This window comes from Rhinoderma darwinii, unplaced genomic scaffold (assembly GCF_050947455.1).
Source record: "Rhinoderma darwinii isolate aRhiDar2 unplaced genomic scaffold, aRhiDar2.hap1 Scaffold_600, whole genome shotgun sequence".
In the NCBI taxonomy this organism is placed as follows: domain Eukaryota; kingdom Metazoa; phylum Chordata; class Amphibia; order Anura; family Rhinodermatidae; genus Rhinoderma; species Rhinoderma darwinii.
The window spans coordinates 107,327-132,286 of NW_027464155.1; the positions used below are offsets into that span (position 1 = coordinate 107,327).

At 46.8% G+C, this 24,960-nt stretch overlaps 1 protein-coding gene across 2 annotated transcripts in view; it reads left to right on the plus strand.

The window, feature by feature from the left end:
* LOC142725440 (zinc finger protein 513-like) overlaps nucleotides 1-10,947 on the plus strand; it is a 53,257-nt gene extending 42,310 nt beyond the window's left edge. Inside the window, exon 2 of one of the 2 annotated variants that reach the window (XM_075848981.1) lies at nucleotides 10,081-10,947. In XM_075848981.1, coding sequence (XP_075705096.1) covers nucleotides 10,081-10,781 — 701 coding nt within the window. In that variant the 3' untranslated portion in view covers nucleotides 10,782-10,947. The remainder of the gene's footprint in view (nucleotides 1-10,080) is intronic. The other variant, XM_075848982.1, reaches the window with a different exon arrangement.
* Nucleotides 10,948-24,960: the final 14,013 nt, after the last annotated feature.

Below are 24,960 nucleotides of genomic sequence, written 5' to 3' on the forward strand. Positions count from 1 at the left end.
AGGGACGAGAATTTTCACCAATCTCGACCTTCGTGGAGCTTATAACCTGATACGTATCCGCGAAGGAGACGACTGGAAAACCACATTCAACACTCGTGATGGGCATTTTGAATACCTCGTCATGCCCTTTGGACTTTGTAATGCTCCTGCGGTTTTCCAGGCCTTTGTTAATGACATTTTTCGGGATCTGTTATACAGCTGTGTGGTGGTATACCTAGATGACATTTTAATCTTTTCTCCCAATTCAAACTCATCGTGTGCATGTGCGCCAAGTGTTACAGCGTCTGCGAGAGAACTCCGTTTGCTAAACTGGAGAAATGCCTCTGAGAAACCCAGCCTACTTTTCCTGGGGTACGTCATTTCCGACCAGGGTCTTCAAATGGATCCAGCCCAGCTGTCCTCAATTCTCAACTGGCCTCGTCCGCAAGGACTCAAAGTTGTCCAACGCCTGCTGGGATTCGCAAATTACTACTGCCAGTTTATTCCTCACTTCTCCTCTTTGACAGCTCCTATTTCTGCACTGAGCAAAAAGGGGGTTAATGTCAAAGACTGGACCACGGAGGCCGAAGCCGCATTCCAAGCTCTTAAAATTGCCTTCTCTTCTGCTTCAGTCCTACATAGACCGGATTCCACCCAACCCTTTGTTCTGGAGGTCGATGCTTCATCTGTGGGAGTCGGAGCTATTCTTTCACAAAAGAGTTGTAGAGTGAAACATGTGGCCTGTGGCTTATTCTCCAAATAATTTACACCTGCAGAGAAAAATTACGGTATTGGAGATAAAATAACACTTGGCTATTTAATTGGCCCTGGAGGAGTGGACACATTTGCTAGAGGGTGCACGGCATCCCATCATCATTTACACAGATCATAAAAACCTCCTTTACCTGCAATCTGCTCAATGCCTAAATTCTCGCCAAAATCATTGTGCATTATTCTTCACCAGATTAGATTTCCATCTTCACTACAGACCCGCTGAAAAGAATAACAAAGCTGACACCTTATCTCGCTCTTCTTACCCCACAGATCAAGAGCCCAGTCCCCAGTTCATTATAGATCCAGAACGCATTATGATCGCTGCCCCGGCTGAAGTGGTACACATTCCCCGAGGAAAGACCTACGTACCCCCTAAACAAAGGGATTGTGTTCTTCGCTGGGGTCATTCCTCCAGGGTTTCTGGGTACTCTGGCATCAAAAAGACTCTCAATTTGATTATCCGTCAGTACTGGTGGCCTTCCATGTTCCAAGATACTAAAGACTTTGTTTCTGCCTGCTCCACCTGCTCTCAGAATAAAGTCTCCCATTTAAGACCTGCCGGTCTTTTGCATCCTCTACCCATGCCCATGCCTGACTCTCCCTGGTCGCACATTGCCATGGACTTCATCACCGATCTGCCAAGTTCTGCTGGGTGTACCGTGATCTGGGTAATCGTGGATCGCTTTTCCAAAATGGCGCATTTTCTACCCCTTCCAGGCCTTCTGTCATCTTCCCGACTGGCAACGCTGTTTATCAAGCACATCTTTCGCCTTCATGGTCTTCCTAAACATATTGTATCTGACATAGGAACAGTTCACATCAAAGTTCTGGAGAGCCTTGTGCAAACTGCTGGAGGTCAAACTTGACTTCTATTCCGCTTACCATCCTCAATCCAGTGGTCATGTAGAGCGAATTAATCAAATACTTGAAAGCTTCCTCAGAAATGTTGTGTCTCCACGACAAGACGACTGGGCAAATCTACTTCCATGGTCCGAATTTGCCTACAACAACCATACGGGGAAATCCACCCGCTCTTCTCCTTTCTTCTTGGTGTATGGCCAGCACCCAGGAATTCCTATACCAGTCTCTGTGCCTTCTGAGGTTCCAGCTGCTAACATGGTCCACCGTGACTTTGTACATATATGGCAGGAGGCCAAGGATTCCATCCACAAAGCCGTAGCCAGGTTCAAGAGAAACGCGCATAAAAGATGCAGGATACCGCCGCAGCTCCTTCCTGGGGATAAATTCTGTCTGTCTCTCTGGTACATACGTCTGAAGACCTTGTTACGAGCTAGCTCCTCGGTTTCTGGGTCCTTATGAGATAACAGAACAGTTTAATCCAGTAACTTTCAGACTTCGCCTTCCCCAGTCTCTGAAAATCTCTAATTCCTTCCACATTTCTCTGCTAAAACCTACTATATTTAACTGATTTTCCCAAAACATTCCTGTCCATCCTGCGACTGATGACGAATTTGAGATTAAAGAGATCCTGGATGTCAAAAGAACACGGGGGAGATTGTGGTACCTGGTGGACTGGAAAGATTATGGTCCTGAGGAGAGATCATGGGAGCCCGTGGAGAATGTCAACGCCCCAGCTCTCATCAAGGACTTTGAACACAGGTTCCCTAGCAAGCCAAAAAAGAGGGGGCGTAAAGGGGGGGGTACTGTAACGGCTGCCGCGCCGTTCCCCACCTCTTCCACGGTCTCTGCTCCGGTTCCTGTTCCCTCCATTCCCTCATGCTCGTTCCGAGCCCCACTTACCCGATCCGGACGCTCTGCAGGCTCTGGTTGGCATCAGGTAAGTGCATCTCTTACCTCCCTCCGCAGTTGTCATCCACGATGTGCGGCTGCAGCCACTAGAGGACTCGCACGCTGACTCTTCCCTTCTTAAAGGGCCAGCGCGTGCCAAAATTCCAAGCCTTCCCATTTAAGGATCCTCCTCCCTCTGAATCCTTGCTTGTTCCACCAAGTTCCCCGTGAGCTTCCCTGTACCCTGGTTCCCTGTTACCTTGCCTTCTGCCTTTGTCTGGATTTCCCGTTGTGACCTCTGCCTGAACTTGACTATCCTTGCCTACCGCCTGCCTTGACCTATTGCTATCGATACCCGTTACGATGTCTGCTGCCTGTCCTGACTTCTGGCCTGTACATCCGACTGCCTCTAAACCTGCTGTGCCAAGCGTTGCCCTGGGTTACAAGCACCATCTCCCGGATGACACAGAGGATCCACAAACAAACCGGTGAGAACCGTTATACGTGCCACAAATAACTCTTCATCGGGACGGTCTGAGTTGCTCCAGTTCAGCTCCAGACCTCCTCGGATACGATTAAGAGCTCTACAAAGGATTTATTCATAACTAGGGCATGGAAGATAAAACAAAATCACAAGGCTGGGGAAACTGACGGTCTACTTCCCTGCAGCAGTCCTGCCCAGGATGGTGTTGTAGTTGATGGGGTGGCTTTATCTGTGGCATACACCCCATCCCCCGACTCTGCCCCTTCCATAGGAACTAATATATGTCGTCTTGCTTCTCCATCTGCCGCTCTTAAGTCTCATAAAACCATAGAGGTGGCAAACGCCCACGAACACTGACTCCTACGGCCCCGCCCTCAAGTAAGGGCCCACTAACCTGAACAAAGTGCTCCTTGTCAAAGTGATGCGGGGAGCGTGCTCCCCATGAAGCAGGGGCATCTCATTTTGAGAACTTCCCTTTTCCTCTGTTCCCATTACAGAAGATGCTCTCACTAACCTGTCGCTGCTGCTGAAGAATAATATCCCACTGGAGTCTCTACACAAGTTACACGCACTCATGCTCTGGACTCTAGGACCGACCACTCCGAGCGAAAGATGGAAGGATTTTCTACTGCTCATAATGAACTAGTGGATGCGCTCGCTGCTCTGGAATACGACGTCCAGGGGTGAAAGTCCAAAGCTGCCGAAGTCCGGTCCAGGCGTAACCCCATATAAAGCGTATATCTGGGTCCATTGGCCAACGACAATAGAGCAGGAGGGTTCACAATAATTGTTCTTGCAAATAACTTGTATTACCGTTTCTGCTTTTGTGTATAGTCCGTGCTCCAGGCGGCAAATAACTGCGTCCTACTCGTCTCCGTGCCTCCCGTATACAGAACGCTCGGGATTCTATACTCCGTGAAACTGCAGGTACACTTTAAGAGGAGACGTCTACATCAGAAGTTACTGACTTTCTAAAGCCTCTGATCAAATCTCTGCTCCCGGCACTCTCGTACCCCGTGTCTAAGTCAGTACCAGACCGTGCGCCGCGGACATCCTGCTGAGGGTACTCTGTCATCATATAAAAGATCTATTGATGTTCGAGGCTCTTTCCCGGATCTGTAGACGAGAGTGGCCTCCTATCCTGCTCTCCCAACCACTACTCTACAAGCGGGAGATGAGTGACCGGAGAAAACCAAGTCCTACGTGGCTCTCGCATAAAGTCTAAGTGGGGTTTCCCCAGGACTAGTGCCATGACTGTGGTCTTCACAGGGTGGAACATCCTTCAGCCCAGCTCTTCACTCTCCTGACAGCAGACCCCATCATCGACAGGTCCACGGCTGGAATCCTACATGATCGTCTCTGAAGGCTCCGGTCTCCTTTCTGTGACTAAGGATGTGATCGGTCTGTTACCCGCGTCATCCCGCCATGGTTGCTGCTATTCTTTGTTTTTCATGTATCACTACGGGATTTTTTGAGAATGTCGCATTTTATCAGAGTTACTTTATAGGCGGTGTTCTTACACGCTCCACCTGAGACACCTCGCTGGTAATTATTTCTGGACTTAATAGTCTGTTTCAGCGCAGCCTTTTGTCGAGTGAAGCTCCAAAACTAAAATGTGATGTGTTATTGGTCACAAATCATCCCCCGGTGCCGTGCCTGGCGTCTTTACGTCTTCTGCTACTACCTAACGGGCAGGGGTAACATAAGCACTTAAATGCTCCGTGGCCTCTAGGCTGGGAACACACGAGGCGTAAACACTGCCGATTTTACTGCGGAAAATGCGCCTCATAATTCAGCAGCAGCAGAGTGGGTGAGACTCCAACAAATCTCGTCCCCGCACAGCGGAAAAAAGACGCCGCAAAAAACGCTCATAACTTGACCTGCGGTTTCTTCAGCCGCAACATGTCCGTTTATGCTGCGAAATCGCTGCTCTTGTGTTGCGGGTTTCCCCCACTGAATTCAATGAGATGCTTAAATCCGCAACAAAGTTGTGTGCATTGCGACATTTGTGGCGGAATCGCAGCGATTCCACCGCAAAAATCGCAAGTAAGAAAAAATATGTTATTCTTACCCAGAGTTCCCTGCTTTCTGTCCAGTCCGGCCTCCTGGGATGATGATTCACATGGCTACGGACAGAAGAGCGGGAGGGCGGAAATATGAGCGTTTTATTTTTTGTCGCTGCTTCTGCAGCAGAACGAAACACAACGTGGTGCGGTTTTTCTGGACGGCGTTCCCTGCGGGGTTCAGGGCGAATACACTGTGCAGCTGGATGCAGCGTATGCGCCCTGAACACGCCACGCCGCGTGCGTTCCTACCCTTACACTCAAACTGCTACTTTCTGACCCATGGGACTTCTTTTAAAATTTTTATATATAACATTAACCCCTCGGGGACACGGACAATATTCACTTTTTTCGTCCCCGCCTTCCAAAAGCCATAACTTTTTTTTTATTTTCCGTCTATATAGCCGCAGGAGGACGCGTTGTAGTTTGTCGTGACACCATTTATTGTACTGCGTAATGTACTGGGAAACTGGAAAGAAATTATTCGTTGGGTGAGATGGGCAAAAAACAGCAATTACACCATTTTTGGGGGGTTTTGTATTTACGGCGCCCATCAGGCGGTAAAAACTACGGGTTAGTACGATTACGGCGAAACTGAAAATTTTTATTAAACTTTTTTTACCACTTTTACAAATAAAGAAGTATTTTCTAAAAAAAAAAAAGTTATGTGTCGTCATATTCCGAGAGCCAATATTAAATATTTCGTAGATTTAGCGGTGTGAGGGCTTTTTTTTTTTTTTTTTTTCTTTGCGGGGTCAGCTGTCGTTTTTACTGGAGAGATAAGGAGCGAAAAAAACAGCGATTGGGTGTTTCACGTCTTTTTTTTACATTTTTTTATTTTTTTACGATGTTTACCGTGCGGGTTAAATAATATTGTGATAGTTTGGACTTTATGGACACGGCGATTCCAGATTTGTGTTCATTTTTTTTGAACTTTCAATACTTCACAGGGCTCCACAGGAGTACAAAGATGGCAGCCTGGGGGCTTCGTTAGGCCCCCAGGCTGCCATGATAACCATCGGTTCCCCGCAGTCGTGTTTTGGAGGGGCCTATGGCATGTCGGAGGGGGCTGCAGCCCTGATTCTAACACTTTAAATGCTGCTGTCACAATTGACTGTCATCTAAGGGGTTAAATGGGCGGAATAAAAGTCATCTTTCACCCCGCCGGTTGCAGTGAGGTGTCGGGTGTATTACACAGCCGTCACCCGCTAAGTACGGAGTGAGCTCGGCCTGTGAGCCCCCTCCATACTACCCCTTTAAGGGCTGCCATGTAAATGTATGTGGCATGTCGTTAAGGGGTTAACAGCATCACATTTATCGGGAATTTTTACTCGTAATTTTGGACGGGTTTTCTTTAACCTTTTAACACAAATTTGTGAGATCTTGCAAGGTCGTCAACTAGTCGCAGGGGACGAACGCTGATCCGGAGGGAGATCTAGACTCTACCACTTGCAATAGACGTGGCGATTTCCTCTCTAAGGCTCTATTCACGTGACAGGGTCCGAGTGTCGGCCAATAAAAACGGCCATTTTGCATCCGTTTTGGTCTGTTTCTTACCCATTTTGCATCCGTTTCGTTCCGGGCCGTGTTTCCGTTTTTAACGGCCAATTTTGACCCGTTTTGCATCAGTTTTTTCCCTGTATTATTTCCGGTCCTACAAACAGCTCGTTATGTAGTCGATCTTCTGATTCCACAACTTACCAACCATCTAAACTTCAGAGAGATTCTGTCCTGTCCTCAGTTGGCATTACCAGCGTGCCATTGAAAGCGATCATCCCCGATTACAGTTATAGAAACTCTGAGAGCTAGATCCTCTACCCCCCTGGACCTAATGGGACAGCTACTAGATCCTCTACCCCCCTGGACCCGATGGGTTTACTAACATCTACTAGATCTTCTTCCCCCCTGGACCCAATGGGTTTACTAACATCTACTAGATCCTCTACCCCCCTGGACCCGATGGGTTTACTAACATCTACTAGATCCTCTAGCCCCCTGGACCCGATGGGTTTACTAACATCTACTAGATCCTCTACCCCCCTGGACCCGATGGGTTTACTAACATCTACTGGATCTTCTACCCCCCTGGACCCGATGGGTTTACTAACATCTACTAGATTTTCTACCCCCCTGGACCCGATGGGTTTACTAACATTTACTAGATCTGATACTATGATAGATGAGCAGGGCTCCTTACGAGTTGGTCTCCTTACGAGCGGGGCTCCTTACGAGCGAGGCTCCTTGCGAGCGGGACTCCTTACGAGCGGGATTCCGGACTCAATAAGCCTCTTAGGGATTTCTATACTATGATAGATTATATCAGTATGTACTGCTTATGAGCGGGACCCCTTACGAGCTGGTCTCCTTATGAGCGGGGCTCCTTACGAGCGAGGCTCCTTACGAGCGAATCTCCTTACGAGCGGGATTCCTGACTCAATAAGCCTCTTAGGGATTTCTTTACTATGATAGATGATATCAGTATGGACTCCTTACGAGCGGGACTCCTTACGAGTGGAACTCCTTACGAGTGGGTCTTTTTACAAGTGCTCCTGACGAGCAGGGCTCCTTACGAGCGGAAGTCCTTACAAGCGGAAGTCCTTACGAGCGGAAGTCCTTACGAGCGGAAGTCCTTACGAGCGGAAGTCCTTACGAGCGGAAGTCCTTACGAGCGGAAGTTCTTACGAGCGGAAGTCCTTACGAGCGGAACTCCTTACGAGCAGGATTCCTGACTCAGTAAGCCTCTTAGGGATTTCTAAACTATGATAGATGATATCAGTATGGACTCCATACGAGCGGGGCTCCTTACGAGCGGTGCTCTTTACGAGTGGGGCTCCTTACGAGCGGGATTCCTGACTCAATAAGCCTCTTAGGCATTTCTATACTATGATAGATGATATCAGTATGGACTCCTTACGAGCAGGGCTCCTTACGAGCGGGACTCCTTTAAGAGTGGAACTCCTTACGAGTGGGTCTTCTTACAAGTGCTCCTGACGAGCAGGGCTCCTTACGAGCGGGACTCCTTAGAGCAGAATTCCTGACTCAATAAGCCTCTTAGGGATTTCTAAACTATGATAGATGATATCAGTATGGACTCCTTACGAGCAGGGCTCCTTACGAGTGGATCTCCTTACGAGTGGATCTCCTTACGAGCGGGGCTACTTACGAGCGGGACTCCTTACGAGCGGGATTCCTGACTCAATAAGACTCTTAGGGATTTCTATACTATGATAGATTATATCAGTATGTACTGCTTATGAGCGGGACCCCTTACGAGCTGGTCTCCTTACGAGCTGGTCTCCTTACGGGCTGGTCTCCTTACGAGCTGGTCTCCTTACGAGCGGGTCTCCTTACGAGCGGGTCTCCTTACGAGCGGGTCTCCTTACGAGCGGGGCTCCTTACGAGCGGGGCTCCTTACGAGCGGGACTCCTTACGAGCGGGATTCCTCACTCAATATGCCTCTTAGGGATTTCTATACTATGATAGATGATATCAATACGGACTCCTTATGAACGGGTCCCTTTACGAGCGGACCTAGTTAAGAGCGGGACCTCTTACGAGCGGGACCCCTTACGAGCGGGTCTCCTTACCAGCGGGATTCCTGACTCCATAAGCTTTTTAGGGATGTCTATACTATGATAGATGATATCAGTATGGACTCCTTACGAGCGGGACCCCTTACATGCGGAACTTGTTATGAGTGGGGTTCCTGGCGAGCGGGTTTTCTTACGAGTGTCTTTTAGGTTTTGGCGCTTCCTTCTGTGTCTTTCTGGTTTTGGCGCTTCCTCCTGCATCTTTCAGGTTTTGGCGCTTCCTTCCGCGTCATTCAGCTTTTGGCGCTTACTTCCCCGTCTCTCAGGCTTTAGCGCTTCCATCCCCGTCTTTCAGGTTTTGGTGCTTCCTTCCCCGTCTTCCAGATTTTTGTCGCCACTTCAAGGCATTTGAGATGATTTTAGCTGAGCAGCCGATAATTTGCTGCACTTCTCTAGAAGTTCCCCAGTATTTCAGAAGGAAACGCCCTATAACCAACATTTGTGCCATTTACCGCCCTCCGACCTTATATAAGGGCCAAGACTGACCCCTGTTATTCCACAGAATGAAGGATTCACCAATTTTCCTCCTCACTGTGATTATTTTGTACAATTAATGATTCAGTTCCTCAGACTTCACGGCTCGCAGGTGCTAAGCGTTGGCTCTGGTTTTTCTACTACTTACAAGTCACTTATCTGCTATGTAGAAATATCACTTGGTGGACGGCCAGTTTTTGAACACTGCTGTATATGTTGAATGTTTGTATTTCTTAGCGCTCGCACAGCTCTGCTGCATGTTTTTTTTGTATTGTTTGCAGTCACACAGCGTACGTGCGCCTCAACATTCATTCTATTGTGTTAGGATCTGCTCTCCACCATTGCCCACTGTAGATTGCAGTACAATAAACAGTGAGACGAGATTCTACCCGGTGTGTGTTCATGTAACGTGCCTGGTGAAGCAAGACGTGTAGTAAAGTTAGGGGCAGTGGACTGTGTAAGTTGCTGCACATAGGTGAGGTTACCCTGGCTGCCGAGGTCATGATGGCCACCAGGTCCTGTCAGGCTGTCGTGCTGCTTTTCATACTTTTTGTATAAAGAGTGGTACGGTGATGTTATGATGATCATATTCCTCAGCGTTGTACACACCGGAGCTCGTGCTTTCCTTATCCCAGATCCACATAAACACTGGGACACTTTTATAAGACGCCAGTGAATCAGTAGGAATGTGGGAGGAAACCCTGGAGAAGACAGGGAGGACATACAAACTCCAGGAATATGTTTCCCAGGCTGAGGAGCAACATATAGTAAGGAGGATGAGGAGAGGGGGAGGGTAAATACTATAAGACTTGTAGTAGACGGAGGGTTTATACAGCAGCAGGAACTAGACGAGCCGAGGTGCTGCTCTGTGTAATGAGGCAATGGTCTTATGTTCTTCCCGTGTGGTGGTCTCCGTGTTCTGCGTCCCATGAATGTCTAGTAACACCGTCCTGTGTTGTCCCCGCAGATTCTGTGGTTGGCAAGATGGAGATCCCCTGTTACTCCCTGAGCGAGGATGAATATTCAACGTATCGGCCTCTCAGTACGGACAGTGATCCAGAGGAGACGACGATGGTGTCCACACCATCTCCCTGTGAAGACTGTGACCCCAGTAGCCGCTGTGTGTTCCTTGCACACCAATGTTTACCCTGCTTGTCACCATCTTCTGTGATGGAAGGTCCAGCACCACTCCAGATCAGTCATCCATCCCTGAACGCAGAGGCACAGAAGGATAGGCTGCTTTTTTCCTGCCGTCTATGCTCCTTCTCCACTCATTACTCCAGCCACCTGAAGCGTCATATGAAGACTCACAATGGAGAGAAGCCCTTCCGGTGCCCTCATTGCCTTTACGCATCAGCACAGTTAGTTAACCTAAAGCGCCATTTACGTACCCACACAGGAGAGAAGCCCTTCCGCTGTGATCACTGCAGCTTCTCCTGCAGCAGTCCAGGGAATCTTAAGAGGCATCAGCGGGTCCATACCCAGGAGAAGCCATACATCTGCAATCTGTGTGCTTACCGCTGCAACCAGAGCCGCAACCTGAAACGCCACCTGCTAGCGCATCGCAGGAGAGGACTAGAGCGGCAGCACCAGGGTGTAAAGGAGGAAGAAGATGAAGAGGATGGAGATGAGGATGGAGAAGAGAAAAGCAGCGCCCCCAATGGTTAGTTCCCAGGCTCATCCGTCACTCCTGTAACGTCTTCTGGGTAAAAGCCGTCCCCTTCCAGGCTCAATATTGTGATGATGGTAACTAATTACCCCATGCTGAATAATTTTTTGGGAGGTGTGAACATTAGGCTGCGTTCATGTTTTGCATTTTGGTGCAGGTTTTTTTGTTAGCCAAAACTGGGCATTGACCCCAGAAAAGTTAAGTATAAATTTAAGTTCTTCTCATTTAATTACGCTAAAAAGAAAAACACAAAAGAAACCCACGCAAAAACTGTAAAGTGTGAACTCGGCCTTACAATGATACTGGCATGTTGCCCAGATGTAGTATGCCCCCCTCACTCCAGACAGACTGGACGGAGCTAAGAGACGGCATATTATTCCTGCCAACTAGGTATAGGACCTATGTGACATACAATTCACGTCCTGCAGAAGGACAAACTTGGGCTCATCTCTTTCTAATCTAGGCTGACAGTATGATCAGATGAGTGCAAAAGATGGAGGTGGTGGTGAGAGGTGACCTGTAACATGGTGATAGGAGGTTATAATACCAGTATAATCAGATGAGGAGTCCTCAGAGCAGAAGAAGGATGGAGGTGGTGGTGAGAGGTGACCTGTAACATGGTGATAGGAGCTTATAATACCAGTATAATCAGATGAGAAGTCCTCAGAGCAGAAGAAGGATGGAGGTGGTGGTGAGAGATGACCTGTAACATGGTGATAGGAGGTTATAATACCAGTATAATCAGATGAGGAGTCCTCAGAGCAGAAGAAGGATGGAGGTGGTGGTGAGAGGTGACCTGTAACATGGTGATAGGAGGTTATAATACCAGTATAATCAGATGAGAAGTCCTCAGAGCAGAAGAAGGATGGAGGTAGTGGTGAGAGATGACCTGTAACATGGTGATAGGAGGTTATAATACCAGTATAATCAGATGAGGAGTCCTCAGAGCAGAAGAAGGATGGAGGTGGTGGTGAGAGGTGACCTGTAACATGGTGATAGGAGGTTATAATACCAGTATAATCAGATGAGAAGTCCTCAGAGCAGAAGAAGGATGGAGGTAGTGGTGAGAGATGACCTGTAACATGGTGATAGGAGCTTATAATACCAGTATAATCAGATGAGGAGTCCTCAGAGCAGAAGAAGGATGGAGGTGGTGGTGAGAGGTGACCTGTAACATGGTGATAGGAGCTTATAATACCAGTATAATCAGATGAGGAGTCCTCAGAGCAGAAGAAGGATGGAGGTGGTGGTGAGAGGTGACCTGTAACATGGTGATAGGAGCTTATAATACCAGTGTAATCAGATGAGGAGTCCTCAGAGCAGAAGAAGGATGGAGGTGGTGGTGAGAGGTGACCTATAACATGGTGATAGGAGGTTATAATACCAGTATAATCAGATGAGGAGTCCTCAGAGCAGAAGAAGGATGGAGGTGGTGGTGAGAGGTGACCTGTAACATGGTGATAGGAGGTTATAATACCAGTATAATCAGATGAGGAGTCCTCAGAGTAGAAGAAGGATGGAGGTGGTGGTGAGAGGTGACCTGTAACATGGTGATAGGAGCTTATAATACCAGTATAATCAGATGAGGAGTCCTCAGAGCAGAAGAAGGATGGAGGTGGTGAGAGATGACCTGTAACATGGTGATAGGAGGTTATAATACCAGTATAATCAGATGAGGAGTCCTCATAGCAGAAGAAGGATGGAGGTGGTGGTGAGAGATGACCTGTAACATGGTGATAGGAGCTTATAATACCAGTATAATCAGATGAGGAGTCCTCAGAGCAGAAGAAGGATGGAGGTGGTGAGAGATGACCTGTAACATGGTGATAGGAGGTTATAATACCAGTATAATCAGATGAGGAGTCCTCAGAACAGAGGAAGGATGGAGGTGGTGAGAGATGACCTGTAACATGGTGATAGGAGGTTATAATACCAGTATAATCAGATGAGGAGTCCTCAGAGCAGAAGAAGGATGGAGGTGGTGGTGAGAGGTGACCTATAACATGGTGATAGGAGGTTATAATACCAGTATAATCAGATGAGGAGTCCTCAGAGCAGATGGAGGTGGTGGTGAGAGATGACCTGTAACATGGTGATAGGAGGTTATAATACCAGTATAATCAGATGAGGAGTCCTCATAGCAGAAGAAGGATGGAGGTGGTGGTGAGAGGTGACCTGTAACATGGTGATAGGTGCTTATAATACCAGTATAATCAGATGAGGAGTCCGCAGAGCAGAAGAAGGATGGAGGTGGTGGTGAGAGGTGACCTGTAACATGGTGATAGGAGGTTATAATACCAGTATAATCAGATGAGGAGTCCTCAGAACAGAAGGATGGAGGTGGTGGTGAGAGGTGACCTGTAACATGGTGATAGGAGGTTATAATACCAGTATAATCAGATGAGGAGTCCTCAGAGCAGAAGAAGGATGGAGGTGGTGGTGAGAGGTGACCTGTAACATGGTGATAGGAGCTTATAATACCAGTGTAATCAGATGAGGAGTCCTCAGAGCAGAAGAAGGATGGAGGTGGTGGTGAGAGGTGACCTGTAACATGGTGATAGGAGGTTATAATACCAGTATAATCAGATGAGCAGTCCTCAGAATAGAAGAAGGATGGAGGTGGTGGTGAGAGATGACCTGTAACATGGTGATAGGAGGTTATAATACCAGTATAATCAGATGAGAAGTCCTCAGAGCAGAAGAAGGATGGAGGTAGTGGTGAGAGATGACCTGTAACATGGTGATAGGAGCTTATAATACCAGTATAATCAGATGAGGAGTCCTCAGAGCAGAAGAAGGATGGAGGTGGTGGTGAGAGGTGACCTGTAACATGGTGATAGGAGGTTATAATACCAGTATAATCAGATGAGAAGTCCTCAGAGCAGAAGAAGGATGGAGGTAGTGGTGAGAGATGACCTGTAACATGGTGATAGGAGCTTATAATACCAGTATAATCAGATGAGGAGTCCTCAGAGCAGAAGAAGGATGGAGGTGGTGGTGAGAGGTGACCTGTAACATGGTGATAGGAGCTTATAATACCAGTATAATCAGATGAGGAGTCCTCAGAGCAGAAGAAGGATGGAGGTGGTGGTGAGAGGTGACCTGTAACATGGTGATAGGAGCTTATAATACCAGTGTAATCAGATGAGGAGTCCTCAGAGCAGAAGAAGGATGGAGGTGGTGGTGAGAGGTGACCTATAACATGGTGATAGGAGGTTATAATACCAGTATAATCAGATGAGGAGTCCTCAGAGCAGAAGAAGGATGGAGGTAGTGGTGAGAGGTGACCTGTAACATGGTGATAGGAGGTTATAATACCAGTATAATCAGATGAGAAGTCCTCAGAGCAGAAGAAGGATGGAGGTGGTGGTGAGAGGTGACCTGTAACATGGTGATAGGAGGTTATAATACCAGTATAATCAGATGAGGAGTCCTCAGAGTAGAAGAAGGATGGAGGTGGTGGTGAGAGGTGACCTGTAACATGGTGATAGGAGCTTATAATACCAGTATAATCAGATGAGGAGTCCTCAGAGCAGAAGAAGGATGGAGGTGGTGAGAGATGACCTGTAACATGGTGATAGGAGGTTATAATACCAGTATAATCAGATGAGGAGTCCTCATAGCAGAAGAAGGATGGAGGTGGTGGTGAGAGATGACCTGTAACATGGTGATAGGAGCTTATAATACCAGTATAATCAGATGAGGAGTCCTCAGAGCAGAAGAAGGATGGAGGTGGTGAGAGATGACCTGTAACATGGTGATAGGAGGTTATAATACCAGTATAATCAGATGAGGAGTCCTCAGAACAGAGCAAGGATGGAGGTGGTGAGAGATGACCTGTAACATGGTGATAGGAGGTTATAATACCAGTATAATCAGATGAGGAGTCCTCAGAGCAGAAGAAGGATGGAGGTGGTGGTGAGAGGTGACCTATAACATGGTGATAGGAGGTTATAATACCAGTATAATCAGATGAGGAGTCCTCATAGCAGAAGAAGGATGGAGGTGGTGGTGAGAGGTGACCTGTAACATGGTGATAGGTGCTTATAATACCAGTATAATCAGATGAGGAGTCCGCAGAGCAGAAGAAGGATGGAGGTGGTGGTGAGAGGTGACCTGTAACATGGTGATAGGAGGTTATAATACCAGTATAATCAGATGAGGAGTCCTCAGAACAGAAGAAGGATGGAGGTGGTGGTGAGAGGTGACCTGTAACATGGTGATAGGAGGTTATAATACCAGTATAATCAGATGAGGAGTCCTCAGAGCAGAAGAAGGATGGAGGTGGTGGTGAGAGGTGACCTGTAACATGGTGATAGGAGCTTATAATACCAGTGTAATCAGATGAGGAGTCCTCAGAGCAGAAGAAGGATGGAGGTGGTGGTGAGAGGTGACCTGTAACATGGTGATAGGAGGTTATAATACCAGTATAATCAGATGAGGAGTCCTCAGAGCAGAAGAAGGATGGAGGTGGTGGTGAGAGATGACCTGTAACATGGTGATAGGAGGTTATAATACCAGTATAATCAGATGAGGAGTCCTCATAGCAGAAGAAGGATGGAGGTGGTGGTGAGAGGTGACCTGTAACATGGTGATAGGAGCTTATAATACCAGTATAATCAGATGAGGAGTCCTCAGAACAGAAGAAGGATGGAGGTGGTGGTGAGAGATGACCTGTAACATGGTGATAGGAGGTTATAATACCAGTATAATCAGATGAGGAGTCCTCAGAGCAGAAGAAGGATGGAGGTGGTGGTGAGAGGTGACCTGTAACATGGTGATAGGAGGTTATAATACCAGTATAATCAGATGAGGAGTCCTCAGAACAGAAGAAGGATGGAGGTGGTGGTGAGAGATGACCTGTAACATGGTGATAGGAGGTTATAATACCAGTATAATCAGATGAGGAGTCCTCAGAGCAGAAGAAGGATGGAGGTGGTGGTGAGAGATGACCTGTAACATGGTGATAGGAGGTTATAATACCAGTATAATCAGATGAGGAGTCCTCAGAGCAGAAGAAGGATGGAGGTGGTGGTGAGAGGTGACCTGTAACATGGTGATAGGAGGTTATAATACCAGTATAATCAGATGAGGAGTCCTCAGAACAGAAGGAAGATGGAGGTGGTGGTGAGAGGTGACCTGTAACATGGTGAGAGGAGCTTATAATACCAGTATAATCAGATGAGGAGTCCTCAGAACAGAAGAAGGATGGAGGTGGTGGTGAGAGGTGACCTGTAACATGGTGAAAGGAGGTTATAATACCAGTATAATCAGATGAGGAGTCCTCAGAACAGAAGGAAGATGGAGGTGGTGGTGAGAGGTGACCTGTAACATGGTGAGAGGAGGTTATAATACCAGTATAATCAGATGGGGAGTCCTCAGAACAGAAGAAGGATGGAGGTGGTGGTGAGAGGTGACCTGTAACATGGTGATAGGAGCTTATAATACCAGTATAATCAGATGAGGAGTCCTCAGAACAGAAGAAGGATGGAGGTGGTGGTGAGAGATGACCTGTAACATGGTGATAGGAGCTTATAATACCAGTATAATCAGATGAGCAGTCCTCAGAACAGAAGAAGGATGGAGGTGGTGGTGAGAGGTGACCTGTAACATGGTGAGAGGAGCTTATAATACCAGTATAATCAGATGAGGAGTCCTCAGAACAGAAGAAGGATGGAGGTGGTGGTGAGAGGTGACCTGTAACATGGTGATAGGAGGTTATAATACCAGTATAATCAGATGAGGAGTCCTCAGAACAGAAGAAGGATGGAGGTGGTGGTGAGAGATGACCTGTAACATGGTGATAGGAGGTTATAATACCAGTATAATCAGATGAGGAGTCCTCAGAGCAGAAGAAGGATGGAGGTGGTGGTGAGAGGTGACCTGTAACATGGTGATAGGAGGTTATAATACCAGTATAATCAGATGAGGAGTCCTCAGAACAGAAGGAAGATGGAGGTGGTGGTGAGAGGTGACCTGTAACATGGTGAGAGGAGCTTATAATACCAGTATAATCAGATGAGGAGTCCTCAGAGCAGAAGAAGGATGGAGGTGGTGGTGAGAGGTGACCTGTAACATGGTGATAGGAGGTTATAATACCAGTATAATCAGATGAGGAGTCCTCAGAGTAGAAGAAGGATGGAGGTGGTGGTGAGAGATGACCTGTAACATGGTGATAGGAGCTTATAATACCAGTATAATCAGATGAGCAGTCCTCAGAACAGAAGAAGGATGGAGGTGGTGGTGAGAGGTGACCTGTAACATGGTGATAGGAGGTTATAATACCAGTATAATCAGATGAGGAGTCCAAAGAGCAGAAGAAGGATGGAGGTGGTGAGAGGTGAGATGTGACCTATAACATGGTGATAGGAACTTATAATACCAGTATAATCAGATGAGGAGTCCTCAGAGCAGAAGAAGGATGGAGGTGGTGGTGAGAGATGACCTGTAACATGGTGATAGGAGCTTATAATACCAGTATAATCAGATGAGGAGTCCTCAGAGCAGAAGAAGGATGGAGGTGGTGGTGAGAGGTGACCTGTAACATGGTGATAGGAGCTTATAATACCAGTGTAATCAGATGAGGAGTCCTCAGAGCAGAAGAAGGATGGAGGTGGTGAGAGGTGAGATGTGACCTATAACATGGTGATAGGAGCTTATAATACCAGTATAATCAGATGAGGAGTCCTCAGAGCAGAAGAAGGATGGAGGTGGTGGTGAGAGGTGACCTGTAACATGGTGATAGGAGCTTATAATACCAGTGTAATCAGATGAGGAGTCCTCAGAACAGAAGAAGGATGGAGGTGGTGGTGAGAGGTGACCTGTAACATGGTGATAGGAGGTTATAATACCAGTATAATCAGATGAGGAGTCCTCAGAGTAGAAGAAGGATGGAGGTGGTGGTGAGAGGTGACCTGTAACATGGTGATAGGAGGTTATAATACCAGTATAATCAGATGAGGAGTCCTCAGAGTAGAAGAAGGATGGAGGTGGTGGTGAGAGGTGACCTGTAACATGGTGATAGGAGCTTATAATACCAGTGTAATCAGATGAGGAGTCCTCAGAGCAGAAGAAGGATGGAGGTGGTGGTGAGAGGTGACCTGTAACATGGTGATAGGAGGTTATAATACCAGTATAATCAGATGAGAAGTCCTCAGAGCAGAAGAAGGATGGAGGTGGTGGTGAGAGGTGACCTGTAACATGGTGATAGGAGGTTATAATACCAGTATAATCAGATGAGGAGTCCTCAGAGCAGATGGAGGTGGTGGTGAGAGGTGACCTGTAACATGGTGATAGGAGGTTATAATACCAGTATAATCAGATGAGAAGTCCTCAGAGCAGAAGAAGGATGGAGGTGGTGGTGAGAGGTGACCTGTAACATGGTGATAGGAGGTTATAATACCAGTATAATCAGATGAGGAGTCCTCAGAGCAGATGGAGGTGGTGGTGAGAGGTGACCTGTAACATGGTGATAGGAGGTTATAATACCAGTATAATCAGATGAGGAGTCCTCAGAGCAGATGGAGGTGGTGGTGAGAGGTGACCTGTAACATGGTGATAGGAGCTTATAATACCAGTGTAATCAGATGAGGAGTCCTCAGAGCAGAAGAAGGATGGAGGTGGTGGTGAGAGGTGACCTGTAACATGGTGATAGGAGGTTATAATACCAGTATAATCAGATGAGGAGTCCTCAGAGCAGAAGAAGGATGGAGGTGGTGGTGAGAGGTAACCTGTAACATGGTGATAGGAGGTTATAATACCAGTATAATCAGATGAGGAGTCCTCAGAGCAGAAGAAGGATGAAGGTGGTGGTGAGAGATGACCTGTAACATGGTGATAGGAGCTTATAATACCAGTATAATCAGATGAGGAGTCCTCAGAGCAGAAGAAGGATGGAGGTGGTGGTGAGAGGTGACCTGTAACATGGTGATAGGAGGTTATAATACCAGTATAATCAGATGAGAAGTCCTCAGAGCAGAAGAAGGATGGAGGTGGTGGTGAGAGGTGACCTGTAACATGGTGATAGGAGGTTATAATACCAGTATAATCAGATGAGGAGTCCTCAGAGCAGAAGAAGGATGGAGGTGGTGGTGAGAGGTGACCTATAACATGGTGATAGGAGGTTATAATACCTGTATAATCAGATGAGGAGTCCTCAGAGCAGAAGAAGGATGGAGGTGGTGGTGAGAGATGACCTGTAACATGGTGATAGGAGGTTATAATACCAGTATAATCAGATGAGAAGTCCTCAGAGCAGAAGAAGGATGGAGGTGGTGGTGAGAGGTGACCTGTAACATGGTGATAGGAGGTTATAATACCAGTATAATCAGATGAGGAGTCCTCAGAGCAGATGGAGGTGGTGGTGAGAGGTAACCTGTAACATGGTGATAGGAGCTTATAATACCAGTATAATCAGATGAGGAGTCCTCAGAGCAGAAGAAGGATGGAGGTGGTGGTGAGAGGTGACCTGTAACATGGTGATAGGAGGTTATAATACCAGTATAATCAGATGAGAAGTCCTCAGAGCAGAAGAAGGATGGAGGTGGTGGTGAGAGGTGACCTGTAACATGGTGATAGGAGGTTATAATACCAGTATAATCAGATGAGGAGTCCTCAGAGCAGATGGAGGTGGTGGTGAGAGGTGACCTGTAACATGGTGATAGGAGGTTATAATACCAGTATAATCAGATGAGCAGTCCTCAGAATAGAAGAAGGATGGAGGTGGTGGTGAGAGATGACCTGTAACATGGTGATAGGAGGTTATAATACCAGTATAATCAGATGAGGAGTCCTCAGAGCAGAAGAAGGATGGAGGTGGTGGTGAGAGATGACCTGTAACATGGTGATAGGAGGTTATAATACCAGTATAATCAGATGAGGAGTCCTCAGAGTAGAAGAAGGATGGAGGTGGTGGTGAGAGATGACCTGTAACATGGTGATAGGAGGTTATAATACCAGTATAATCAGATGAGGAGTCCTCAGAGCAGAAGAAGGATGGAGGTGGTGGTGAGAGGTGACCTGTAACATGGTGATAGGAGGTTATAATACCAGTATAATCAGATGAGGAGTCCTCAGAGCAGAAGAAGGATGGAGGTGGTGGTGAGAGATGACCTGTAACATGGTGATAGGAGCTTATAATACCAGTATAATCAGATGAGCAGTCCTCAGAGCAGAAGAAGGATGGAGGTGGTGGTGAGAGGTGACCTGTAACATGGTGATAGGAGCTTATAATACCAGTGTAATCAGATGAGGAGTCCTCAGAACAGAAGAAGGATGGAGGTGGTGGTGAGAGGTGACCTGTAACATGGTGATAGGAGCTTATAATACCAGTATAATCAGATGAGGAGTCCTCAGAGCAGAAGAAGGATGGAGGTGGTGGTGAGAGGTGACCTGTAACATGGTGATAGGAGGTTATAATACCAGTATAATCAGATGAGGAGTCCTCAGAACAGAAGAAGGATGGAGGTGGTGGTGAGAGATGACCTGTAACATGGTGATAGGAGGTTATAATACCAGTATAATCAGATGAGGAGTCCAAAGAGCAGAAGAAGGATGGAGGTGGTGAGAGGTGAGATGTGACCTATAACATGGTGATAGGAACTTATAATACCAGTATAATCAGATGAGGAGTCCTCAGAGCAGAAGAAGGATGGAGGTGGTGGTGAGAGATGACCTGTAACATGGTGATAGGAGCTTATAATACCAGTATAATCAGATGAGGAGTCCTCAGAGCAGAAGAAGGATGGAGGTGGTGGTGAGAGATGACCTGTAACATGGTGATAGGAGGTTATAATACCAGTATAATCAGATGTGGAGTCCTCAGAGCAGAAGAAGGATGGAGGTGGTGGTGAGAGGTGACCTGTAACATGGTGATAGGAGGTTATAATACCAGTATAATCAGATGAGGAGTCCTCAGAGCAGAAGAAGGATGGAGGTAGTGGTGAGAGATGACCTGTAACATGGTGATAGGAGGTTATAATACCAGTATAATCAGATGAGGAGTCCTCAGAGCAGAAGAAGGATGGAGGTGGTGGTGAGAGGTGACCTGTAACATGGTGATAGGAGCTTATAATACCAGTGTAATCAGATGAGTCCTCAGAGCAGAAGAAGGATGGAGGTGGTGAGAGGTGAGATGTGACCTATAACATGGTGATAGGAGCTTATAATACCAGTATAATCAGATGAGGAGTCCTCAGAGCAGAAGAAGGATGGAGGTGGTGGTGAGAGGTGACCTGTAACATGGTGATAGGAGCTTATAATACCAGTGTAATCAGATGAGGAGTCCTCAGAACAGAAGAAGGATGGAGGTGGTGGTGAGAGGTGACCTGTAACATGGTGATAGGAGGTTATAATACCAGTATAATCAGATGAGGAGTCCTCAGAGCAGAAGAAGGATGGAGGTGGTGGTGAGAGGTGACCTGTAACATGGTGATAGGAGCTTATAATACCAGTGTAATCAGATGAGGAGTCCTCAGAACAGAAGAAGGATGGAGGTGGTGGTGAGAGGTGACCTGTAACATGGTGATAGGAGGTTATAATACCAGTATAATCAGATGAGGAGTCCTCAGAACAGAAGAAGGATGGAGGTGGTGGTGAGAGGTGACCTGTAACATGGTGATAGGAGGTTATAATACCAGTGTAATCAGATGAGGAGTCCTCAGAACAGAAGAAGGATGGAGGTGGTGGTGAGAGATGACCTGTAACATGGTGATAGGAGCTTATAATACCAGTATAATCAGATGAGGAGTCCTCAGAGTAGAAGAAGGATGGAGGTGGTGGTGAGAGGTGACCTGTAACATGGTGATAGGAGGTTATAATACCAGTATAATCAGATGAGGAGTCCTCAGAGTAGAAGAAGGATGGAGGTGGTGGTGAGAGGTGACCTGTAACATGGTGATAGGAGCTTATAATACCAGTGTAATCAGATGAGGAGTCCTCAGAGCAGAAGAAGGATGGAGGTGGTGGTGAGAGGTGACCTGTAACATGGTGATAGGAGGTTATAATACCAGTATAATCAGATGAGAAGTCCTCAGAGCAGAAGAAGGATGGAGGTGGTGGTGAGAGGTGACCTGTAACATGGTGATAGGAGGTTATAATACCAGTATAATCAGATGAGAAGTCCTCAGAGCAGAAGAAGGATGGAGGTGGTGGTGAGAGGTGACCTGTAACATGGTGATAGGAGGTTATAATACCAGTATAATCAGATGAGGAGTCCTCAGAGCAGATGGAGGTGGTGGTGAGAGGTGACCTGTAACATGGTGATAGGAGGTTATAATACCAGTATAATCAGATGAGAAGTCCTCAGAGCAGAAGAAGGATGGAGGTGGTGGTGAGAGGTGACCTGTAACATGGTGATAGGAGGTTATAATACCAGTATAATCAGATGAGGAGTCCTCAGAGCAGATGGAGGTGGTGGTGAGAGGTGACCTGTAACATGGTGATAGGAGGTTATAATACCAGTATAATCAGATGAGGAGTCCTCAGAGCAGATGGAGGTGGTGGTGAGAGGTGACCTGTAACATGGTGATAGGAGCTTATAATACCAGTGTAATCAGATGAGGAGTCCTCAGAGCAGAAGAAGGATGGAGGTGGTGGTGAGAGATGACCTGTAACATGGTGATAGGAGCTTATAATACCAGTATAATCAGATGAGGAGTCCTCAGAGCAGAAGAAGGATGGAGGTGGTGGTGAGAGGTGACCTGTAACATGGTGATAGGAGGTTATAATACCAGTATAATCAGATGAGGAGTCCTCAGAGCAGAAGAAGGATGAAGGTGGTGGTGAGAGATGACCTGTAACATGGTGATAGGAGCTTATAATACCAGTATAATCAGATGAGGAGTCCTCAGAGCAGAAGAAGGATGGAGGTGGTGGTGAGAGGTGACCTGTAACATGGTGATAGGAGGTTATAATACCAGTATAATCAGATGAGAAGTCCTCAGAGCAGAAGAAGGATGGAGGTGGTGGTGAGAGGTGACCTGTAACATGGTGATAGGAGGTTATAATACCAGTATAATCAGATGAGGAGTCCTCAGAGCAGAAGAAGGATGGAGGTGGTGGTGAGAGGTGACCTATAACATGGTGATAGGAGGTTATAATACCTGTATAATCAGATGAGGAGTCCTCAGAGCAGAAGAAGGATGGAGGTGGTGGTGAGAGGTGACCTGTAACATGGTGATAGGAGGTTATAATACCAGTATAATCAGATGAGGAGTCCTCAGAGCAGATGGAGGTGGTGGTGAGAGGTAACCTGTAACATGGTGATAGGAGCTTATAATACCAGTATAATCAGATGAGGAGTCCTCAGAGCAGAAGAAGGATGGAGGTGGTGGTGAGAGGTGACCTGTAACATGGTGATAGGAGGTTATAATACCAGTATAATCAGATGAGAAGTCCTCAGAGCAGAAGAAGGATGGAGGTGGTGGTGAGAGGTGACCTGTAACATGGTGATAGGAGGTTATAATACCAGTATAATCAGATGAGGAGTCCTCAGAACAGAAGAAGGATGGAGGTGGTGGTGAGAGGTGACCTGTAACATGGTGATAGGAGGTTATAATACCAGTGTAATCAGATGAGGAGTCCTCAGAACAGAAGAAGGATGGAGGTGGTGGTGAGAGATGACCTGTAACATGGTGATAGGAGCTTATAATACCAGTATAATCAGATGAGGAGTCCTCAGAGTAGAAGAAGGATGGAGGTGGTGGTGAGAGGTGACCTGTAACATGGTGATAGGAGGTTATAATACCAGTATAATCAGATGAGGAGTCCTCAGAGTAGAAGAAGGATGGAGGTGGTGGTGAGAGGTGACCTGTAACATGGTGATAGGAGGTTATAATACCAGTATAATCAGATGAGAAGTCCTCAGAGCAGAAGAAGGATGGAGGTGGTGGTGAGAGGTGACCTGTAACATGGTGATAGGAGGTTATAATACCAGTATAATCAGATGAGGAGTCCTCAGAGCAGATGGAGGTGGTGGTGAGAGGTGACCTGTAACATGGTGATAGGAGGTTATAATACCAGTATAATCAGATGAGGAGTCCTCAGAGCAGATGGAGGTGGTGGTGAGAGGTGACCTGTAACATGGTGATAGGAGCTTATAATACCAGTGTAATCAGATGAGGAGTCCTCAGAGCAGAAGAAGGATGGAGGTGGTGGTGAGAGATGACCTGTAACATGGTGATAGGAGCTTATAATACCAGTATAATCAGATGAGGAGTCCTCAGAGCAGAAGAAGGATGGAGGTGGTGGTGAGAGGTGACCTGTAACATGGTGATAGGAGGTTATAATACCAGTATAATCAGATGAGGAGTCCTCAGAGCAGAAGAAGGATGAAGGTGGTGGTGAGAGATGACCTGTAACATGGTGATAGGAGCTTATAATACCAGTATAATCAGATGAGGAGTCCTCAGAGCAGAAGAAGGATGGAGGTGGTGGTGAGAGGTGACCTGTAACATGGTGATAGGAGGTTATAATACCAGTATAATCAGATGAGAAGTCCTCAGAGCAGAAGAAGGATGGAGGTGGTGGTGAGAGGTGACCTGTAACATGGTGATAGGAGGTTATAATACCAGTATAATCAGATGAGGAGTCCTCAGAGCAGAAGAAGGATGGAGGTGGTGGTGAGAGGTGACCTATAACATGGTGATAGGAGGTTATAATACCTGTATAATCAGATGAGGAGTCCTCAGAGCAGAAGAAGGATGGAGGTGGTGGTGAGAGATGACCTGTAACATGGTGATAGGAGGTTATAATACCAGTATAATCAGATGAGAAGTCCTCAGAGCAGAAGAAGGATGGAGGTGGTGGTGAGAGGTGACCTGTAACATGGTGATAGGAGGTTATAATACCAGTATAATCAGATGAGGAGTCCTCAGAGCAGATGGAGGTGGTGGTGAGAGGTGACCTGTAACATGGTGATAGGAGCTTATAATACCAGTATAATCAGATGAGGAGTCCTCAGAGCAGAAGAAGGATGGAGGTGGTGGTGAGAGGTGACCTGTAACATGGTGATAGGAGGTTATAATACCAGTATAATCAGATGAGAAGTCCTCAGAGCAGAAGAAGGATGGAGGTGGTGGTGAGAGGTGACCTGTAACATGGTGATAGGAGGTTATAATACCAGTATAATCAGATGAGGAGTCCTCAGAGCAGATGGAGGTGGTGGTGAGAGGTGACCTG